This window comes from Trichechus manatus, unplaced genomic scaffold, assembly GCF_000243295.1.
Source record: "Trichechus manatus latirostris isolate Lorelei unplaced genomic scaffold, TriManLat1.0 scaffold00144, whole genome shotgun sequence".
Lineage (NCBI taxonomy): Eukaryota > Metazoa > Chordata > Mammalia > Sirenia > Trichechidae > Trichechus > Trichechus manatus.
In genome coordinates, this window is record NW_004444080.1 from 5,363,208 (window position 1) to 5,371,721 (window position 8,514).

Here is an 8,514-nt window from a genome sequence, read left to right on the forward strand (position 1 = left end):
TAACCAATGTCATAAAACAATATGTGTACTGATGGTTTAATGAGAAACTGTTCTGTAAACCTTCATCTAAACTAGAATAAAAAAATAAAAAAAAAAGAAGCAAAGTAGTACTGCCTCATAGAGTTCCCAAGGAGTAGCTGGTGGATTTGAACTGCTGACCTTTTGGTTAGCAGCCAAGCTCTTAACCACTGTGCCACCAGGACTCCTAGGTTGAACAAGGACCCATGAATTCAGATTTCTAACAAGCTCATGGATGATGCATAAGCTGCTGGTCCAAGGACTACACTTTGAAAACCACTGCTTGAATGACTCATACAGAAATATACTGCATTGAGGCACAGTGTTTTAGATTCTTGCTCTAAGAGCAACTCATGTTATAACGAAGCTACGTTATGTATGGCTTCCAGTTTTGTGAGAGCAAAACAGAAGGGTGTCATTTTTTAATGATGTGAAAGCTAATGTTTCTGGTTAGAATTTCATTCTTTAAAGTTCCATTTTCAGTTGACAAAGAAAGACCTTAGCCATATGAATTAGAAATAGCAAGAAGTAGAAAAGGTAGGTGAGAGGCTTTTGACCAAAACTAAACGCATTGCTGTGGAGTCAATTCCAACTCATAGCAACCGTATAGGACAGAGTAGAACTGTCTCATAGGGTTTCCAAGGCTGTAATCTTTATGAAGCAGACTGCCACATCTTTCTCCCGCAGAGCAGCTAATAGGTTTGAACTGCCAGCCTTTCGATTAGCAGCCAAGCACTTAACCACTGCACCACCAGGGCTCGTTAAAGTCTTATCAGGCCTATTACCATTTTAGATATAGTAGCAACATGTTTTAGAATTCCGCATTTATACTCAGTACTGACAGATACCCCTTCTTATAAGGATACCAAAAGTTTCTTTTGCTGGCCATGCAAAATGCTGATCCTTTTTTCTTTATTACTGCCTTTGAGTCATGATTTATAAGAAAGAGAAAACTTTATGTAATACATGTACATGTGTTAGTTTATACATTCTATTTCCAGTGTTTCCTCTCATTGGAACTTGAGGAAAAAAATTCTATATCCACAAAGCTGTAGAAATCAAAGTGCTAAATTAATAATTATTTCCCATGGGACTAGTCATGTAATTTTTTTAGAAAGCATTTCACTGCATTTTTCTTTGATAACTTTTTTTAATGCAAAAGTTTGTTTAAAAAGTTTTTGTATGCTTTTGCTAGTGCTATAAACTGTTTAAATTGATAGATGAACTTTAGTTTTAAATTACTATCTAATTTTTCTGAGTAGCTTTTGAATATAATTTTCTCTCAAAAATGTTGAAAAATAAGTACAATGTGGAATATAGTACATTATAACAAGAATTTAAAAATCTGGTTTGCGCTTCTGTCTCTGATTTTAACTAACTATGTTACCTTGAGGAAGTCATTTAGCTGCTGTAAGAATCATATGTAAAATGATAATTTTGACTAGATGATCAGTAAGTTCCCTTCCTACTCTGAAATTCTGTAGTTACTTTCTGTGATATGTCAGCCCTTCTATTCTTGATTGTGTAGTTTTTGTTTTGTTTTGTCACTTGGTCTGATAGTATTGGATTAGCTGTGAGTACTTCAGAAATATTTAAAAATAGAGAGATGAAACAATAACCTAATAAGTTTGTTTTTCTAGTTTCAGCAGTGTAATTTTTGAATCATATACATATATTTATAATAGTTTAAAGAGATAAATATAAGCACATCATTAAATTTATATAATCTTATCTAAAATCAATTTTAGAACCAGCTACGTCATGTAATTTTATAAAGCCTGACTAATTAATGTGTGGGACAGTATAGCCATTTTTACTCTTTGAAATAGCAAAATATTAAATTGTTCAGCACACTTCCATTCACTTCATCAAAATTGTTTGGCAATCTTTGGTTCAGAGCCCCTGTTTCTTCCTTGACTTTTCTAGGTTTGATATCCGCTTGATGAAAGAAGGTCGCATGAAAGGACAAGCTTTCATCGGACTTCCAAATGAAACAGCAGCAGCAAAAGCCTTAAAGGAAGCTAATGGCTATGTCCTTTTTGGAAAACCAATGGTGGTTGTATCCTTTAAACTAGTCTGTTCCAAGACTGTGTAGTTTTTTAGGAGAGGGGTATAACTGAAACTAATTTACATTATCATTTAGATATCTAAACAACTGGAATTCTAGCGTGAGATATTTAAGTTACATTTAAACATTACTGAGTCAGATGACTGTTATTTAGATTTTTATTGGAAAATAAAGGAACTTCAGCAGCATGAAGTTAGTAAAATTTCAGCCAAGTCTGTAAATGTTACAGTTATGTAGCTCAGAAGTACATATTCATGCTTAATTTAAGAGACTATGTAGTTTCCAGGTTCACATTTGGAGTCATTCAAGGATATAATTCATTGAAATTTTATTACACCCACTCCTGATTTATCAACATGTTAGGTCCTAAAGACCTAACACTATGCAAAAATCAGTGTTATGCAAAAATAGAGGATGACTACATCATTACATAACTGCCAAACCACTGAGAATCATGGCCCAGCCAAGTTGACCATAAAGACTTGTTGCCATCGAGTCAATTCTGACTCATAGTGACTCTATAGGACAGAGTAGAACTGCTCCATAGGGTTTCTAAGGAGCGGCTGGTGGATTCAAACTGCCAACCTTTTGGTTGGCATCCGAGCTCTTAAGCACTGTGCCACCAGGGCTCACATAACCTGAACTGTCACAGCCAGCTTTACTCTCGCCTTAGACCTCAGCATTCATTACTGCGTCATTAATGCGCAAAATAGTTTTGCTATTGTAATTGTCAAATGTTGGATTACAAGATAGTCAATAACTGAGGAGTGGGTGTATTTTGTATTTTATTGTATTATAACTCACATTTTTAGTTGAGAATTTTGTTAACCAGAATATATCATTGATCAACCATCCTGCTTTTAGTAGTTAATGTATTCTATAAGCTAAAAATCAGTGGGCTACGTGGTGGAGTGAAGGCGTGAAGATAATGGCTGTACAGAAAAGATTAATATTTTACTTGCCCATAAATACCTAGAAAAGACCTGGACAGCAGGTTGGAAGCACTCAAAAAAATATTTGATGAATGCTTGAGAGTAGGAAGACAAGTATAAAAGATAAAAAACTATTTCCCTACCCTACATTAGAAAGTTCTTGGTGTATCATTTAGAAAAGATTACTTTTGTTTTTATGAAGGAGGCCTTAATTTTAAACATATTAGCAATTTGCTCGATCTGCTAGACCAAAACAAGATTCTAAAGAAGGAAAAAGAAAATGTTAAAAATTAGTAAAGGTAAGTGTGGGTATAACATAATGAAAGGGTAAGACTGTTAAGATAAAATTAAGGACAGAAGCCTGATACAGTAGTAATTCAGCAATCTCCCAAGGTTTTTCAAGAATTTATCTTTATGCAGTTAATCACCATTTAACTTAGGAATTTTCGCGATAGAATAAGCCCATTTGTATGTATAAATTAAGTTCAGAGAATAAATTTTATAAGGATAACATTATCTTTATTTGCCTTTACTTTTTTCTGCCTAGAGTGAAGCAGTAGTTCTTAACCTTAATATGTGTTAGAATCACCTGGTGAGCTTAGTAAAACATAGATTATTGGGCTCCACTCCCAGAGTTTCTCATTCAGTAGGTCTGGTGTGGGGGCCTAGGGTGACCAACCATCCTAGTTTACCTGTGACTGAGGGGTTTCCCAGCACACTGGATTTGTCAATGCTAAAGCCAGGACAAGTTGGTCACCCTAGATGAAGCCTGAGAATTTGAATTACTAATGAGTTCCCCCTTAATAGTGAGACATCTGGTCGAGGGACTACACTTTGAAAACTCCTAAGGTAAACACTTAAAGCTAAATTTTCTAACTCATAATTCTACAATTCTGAGTATATTAAATTATTGATTATTACCATAAGTCATAAAAAATGTATACTTTTTTATGGAATGAAATATTTTCTGCTTCAAACAAATAATTTTAATGAATTCTTTAAGTAGTTTCAGGATTAAAAATGTTAAAACATTTTAAATTCTAAAGCTTGTGTTACAGTGTTTAAGTAAGATGTTGAGTGAAGTATATTCCTTTTGTTTTCTGTTTTATTTTAAATCTGTCTTTGTAAACTGGAAGAACATGAAATAAATGGGTCAAAATTACTGATAGCTTAAAAAAACCATATGACTAAATAAGAGGGAATTTTGCTTAATGTTTATTCCCTCTTTGAAATGTCTTGAATATTTGAATTTTTGCTGTAGAGTGTTTATACCAATATAATCAGAAGTTCAACTATCTTAAAGGAAAAATAAAAATTAAATAAATAATTTTTAGTGTGTATTTAAAAAATCTTTTATTTGTAAATCTCATGCTGAGAAATAAGACAAAAATTAAACTGCATTCTGCTGTTCTTCTTTAGAAGCATTCCTGCGTAAATACTGCTGTAATACTGTCATGCAAAGTGTATCCTTTCTTGTTGTATCCTTTTTGGGGCAGTGCTTTTTGGTTTTTTTCTAGAAATGTTTTACCCTTCCTCCACCCATTGGTCCAGATAGAGCAATAATTTTTACATTTTATTCAAATGAAATATTTCTAAAATTATCACTGCAGATTGAACAAATCATTTGTGTTTTTTGGATTTGTTGAATTTTCTCTATGTTCTTGAAGTCATGTTATTTTTCCAGAGAAAGTTAGTGAATCAGGTCACCTTATTTACTTGGAGAATGTATGCATTTACTTTAACACAGAATGTAGTCTTACTTCTATTTGTATATTTCCTAAACCTAATAAAAACTATATGCTTTCTGTTTTATAACATATCTGGTTTAGGTATTCTACGTAACATGTTGTAAAAAGTACATATGTTAAAATTAAAATAACTGATTTCTGTGTAAATTCCAAATAAGAGTAGCTGACCTCACATCTGAAGTCTTATTGAAATCTCCTTTGAGGTAGATAGCAAGTAGAAGTGTCTTTTTTCCTTTTTTCTTTTTTCCCCCCTAAAAACAAAAAGATGGAATGCAACAAGAGTAATAAAGGGGAGAAGACACTATATTGGCTCAGGGTAACTCATTAAGTGAAAAGAAATCATCCTGGTAGGTATAAAACAACAGTGATTTCCAGACTGGTTGATGTCCAGAATCACTAGAACAATGGTTCTCAATCTTGATTGCACAGTAATGATCTGGGAAACTTTTGAAAAACACTGATTGAAAAAAAAAAAATCCCTTAAAAAATATACGATGGAGTTTTCATGTAATTGGTCTGGGGTCCAGCCCAGATATTGGAATTTTTAAAACCACCTGAAAGTGATTCTAATGTGCAACCAAGGTTGAGAAACACCAAGGAAAGATTTTTATGCGTAAAGATTCCTGGACTCTATCCTAGAATTAATAAATCAGAATCTCTGGGGATGACACCCAAGAATATGATTAGAAAAGATTCCCCTCATAATGCTAAGGGCTGACCAGTTTGAATACTGCTTTGTTAGCATAAAATGGTCAGGTACCTCATACTAGCCCAGCCATGTAACCGAAAAGTAGGAAAATCGAGACTTGGAGCCTTGACATGTCTTTCTTCCTTGCAAATTTTGCTGTTGTTAGTACTGTGAAAACAAACTTCTGTTAATTATTATCACCGTAAGAATACATAAAAGCAGTAGATACTGAAATTGCAGTTGTTTCTGTATGGGGACAGTTAAAGTGTTTTATTTTTTAATGGTATAAATCACAGTTTCTGTATACGGTGTTTACCTAATTAAAACTTTGTTGCACTGACATGATTCACTAATTTTCTAAATATCAATGTTTTAGCTTTTAGTCAATTTTAAGCTATGAACAGTTTTATAATTATGATTATTTTTAATGGACTTTTATGGTGTTCCAGGTTCCTTTTGGATTCTGTACCTTTCAAGTGCTTTCCAACTTTGAGGAGGAGAAATTGGCCACCTGGACTATGGAACTGTGCGTAACAGCTTTTAAAATGTATTTAAAAGTTAAATCTATATGTATTTAAATCAGTTGATTGGAGATCTATTACATGTATTTTAATCACTTCCATAGTATATAATAAATTATTTTCTTTCTGGTAAAATGGTGTTAATTTTTTTTTTTATATATATAAGTTGTGTGCATCTGGTATAACTTTATAATTACATACTTTTTTATTTATGTAGTTTTAGAATACTAAATGTAAATTTTCTTTTATTATAAATATTGGCATTTCTAAGTGGATACTAATACACATTTTTAACCAGTAGTCTTAATTGTAAGTGATAATTGTTTTAAAACTTTTATCTGCCTGGGTTTTGAGTTTTATTATTGTTGTTGTGGGGTATTTTGTTTTTGTTTTTGCTAGTTAGGGTTCTCTCCCAGGATAAGAATTTGTATCCGTACCCTAATTTAGTGTTCCATATTTATACTCCCAAATGTATCAGGATATCACTCAGAGGTTAAAATGTTTCCCATATAAAATTTTTCTATTCTCTTAGTGAAATGAGTTTCAGCTATATTTAAGTAGAAAAACTTTGGTATTTTTATTTGATCTTACTGATACTCTTCTGTGAGTATGTGGTGACAGTTTAGAATGACTGCCCAGAGGCTGAAATCTTCTGGATATTGGGATTTTTAAAACCTCCTAAAAGTGATTCTAATGTGCAGCCGAGGTTGAGGAACACCAAGGAAGGATTTTTATGCCTAAAGATTCCTGGACTCTACCCTAGAACTAATAAATTTGAATCTCTGGGAATGGGTTCCAAGAATATAATTAGAAAAGGTCCCTCTCATAATTATAAGGACTAACCGGTTTGAATACTACTTTGTTAGCATAAAATGGTCTGGTACCTAACACCAGCCTAGCTTCTTCCTTTTTTCTCATAGCATTGTATAGTGGGTAGAGTGCATTAAAGGTGGGAATTAGAAGCATGGAGAAGTGAACCCTGGAACACGCAAATGTTTAGATGATGAAGTAGTTAAGAAACCATTAAACAAGACTTAGGAGGAACGGCTAGAAGCCAGGTGAAGAAAGTGTCTCAACCAGGAAGTGTTGTTCAAATGTGTGAAATCTGTTAATGATGTAAATAAGATGAATTCGGGGGATTGAACATTAAGTTTAGTAAGATTTGTGACCTTGACCTTGACAAGCTAATTTGATCGATGGAAGAACCAACAGGTGGTATTCAAGACAATGGTAGAGAGAAACTGAAGATAGTGAGAATTGAAGACAGCTCTTTTAAGGAGTCTTGCTTTAAAGGGGAATAGAGAAATTGTTACTAGAGTGGGATGTGATATCAAGAGGTTTTTTTTTTTTAAACAGACATTTTTTATAAAGGTATAGCAGATTTTTGTGCTAAGGGAGCTGATCTCTAGTAGAAAGAAAAACGTGATGTAGGAAGGAGAGACAAATTGATGGAGCCATAGATCTGCTGTACAAATAGTGTTTAGCTTTAAAGATAAGGCTGCACTCCCCTTATTAATAGCAATAAAAGGAAGGGCAGATTACTTAGGTCTATACGCTTCTAGTTTTGGAGATGTGACGGTAGAAGCATGCGGAAATTTCTTTTTTTCCTAAGTAGAATAAGTAGCAAGGTTATGAAGAAGAGGGAAGAAGTGATGGAGAGTTGAGGAAAGAAAAGGTGTAAATTAGATTATCTAGGAAAGTGCAACAGTGAGCAAACTCTTAGAAGGATTGCCAGGCAGTGCTGAAGTGCCCACTTGAAGTTACTTGTTATTATTTATTTATTTATTTTTTGGTGGTGAAAATATGTACAACAAAACATACTCCAACATTTTCTACATTTATAATTCAGTGACATTGATTACATTCATCAAGTTGTGCAACCATTCTGTCTTTTTTCCAAATTATTTCACTATCATTAACATAACTCAGTACCGCCTAAGCAAAAACTCACCCATTTTTCCTTCTTCCCTTTCCTGGGGTAACCACTAGTAATCTTTAGTTTCTACATGTTTGTTTATTTCATCTAAATGAGATCATATACTATTTGCCCTTTTGTGACTGACTTATTTCACTCAGTGTATTGTTTTCAAGGTTCATCCATGTTATGGCACGCATAGGGACTTCATTTCTCTTTACGGCTGATTTAATATTCCATTGTATGTATATACCACATTTTGCTTATCCATTCATTTGTGAATGGACATTTTGATTGTTTCTACCTTTTGGCTATTGTGAAAAGTGCTGCATTGAACATTAGTGTAGGGGTGTCTTTTTACGTTCCTGCTTTTACTTCTTCTGGGTATATACTTAAGATTGCAGTTGCTGGGTGATATGGTAGTTCTATGTTCAACTGTTTGAGAAACTAACAAACTGCTTTCCACAGTGGCTGTACCATTTTATATTCAGACCAGCAAGAGATGAGGGTTCCAGTTTCTTCACAACCTCTTCAACACCTGTTGTTTCCTGTTCTTTGATCATTGCTATTCTAATGATATCTCATTGTGATTTTGATTTGCATCTTCCTAATGGCTTCTTGGGA

At 33.6% G+C, this 8,514-nt stretch overlaps 1 protein-coding gene across 5 annotated transcripts in view; it reads left to right on the plus strand.

Annotated features, from left to right (window-relative positions):
- The window catches only part of RNPC3 (RNA binding region (RNP1, RRM) containing 3), a 33,361-nt gene extending 25,277 nt beyond the window's left edge, over positions 1 to 8,084 (plus strand). The window contains exons 13-16 of one of the 5 annotated variants that reach the window (XR_002825541.1): positions 1,945 to 2,077; positions 3,246 to 3,867; positions 4,438 to 5,113; positions 5,904 to 8,084. Coding sequence is in view for 2 of the 5 variants with exons in the window: in XM_023740004.1 (XP_023595772.1) it covers positions 1,945 to 2,077; positions 3,246 to 3,305 (193 nt within the window). In the remaining 3 variants the exon portion in view is untranslated. Of the gene's footprint in view, positions 1 to 1,944; positions 2,078 to 3,245; positions 3,868 to 4,437 lie in introns of all 5 variants that reach the window. The other 4 variants (XR_002825540.1, XR_002825539.1, XM_023740004.1 and 1 more) reach the window with 4 other exon arrangements.
- The last annotated feature ends 430 nt before the right edge of the window (positions 8,085 to 8,514 follow it).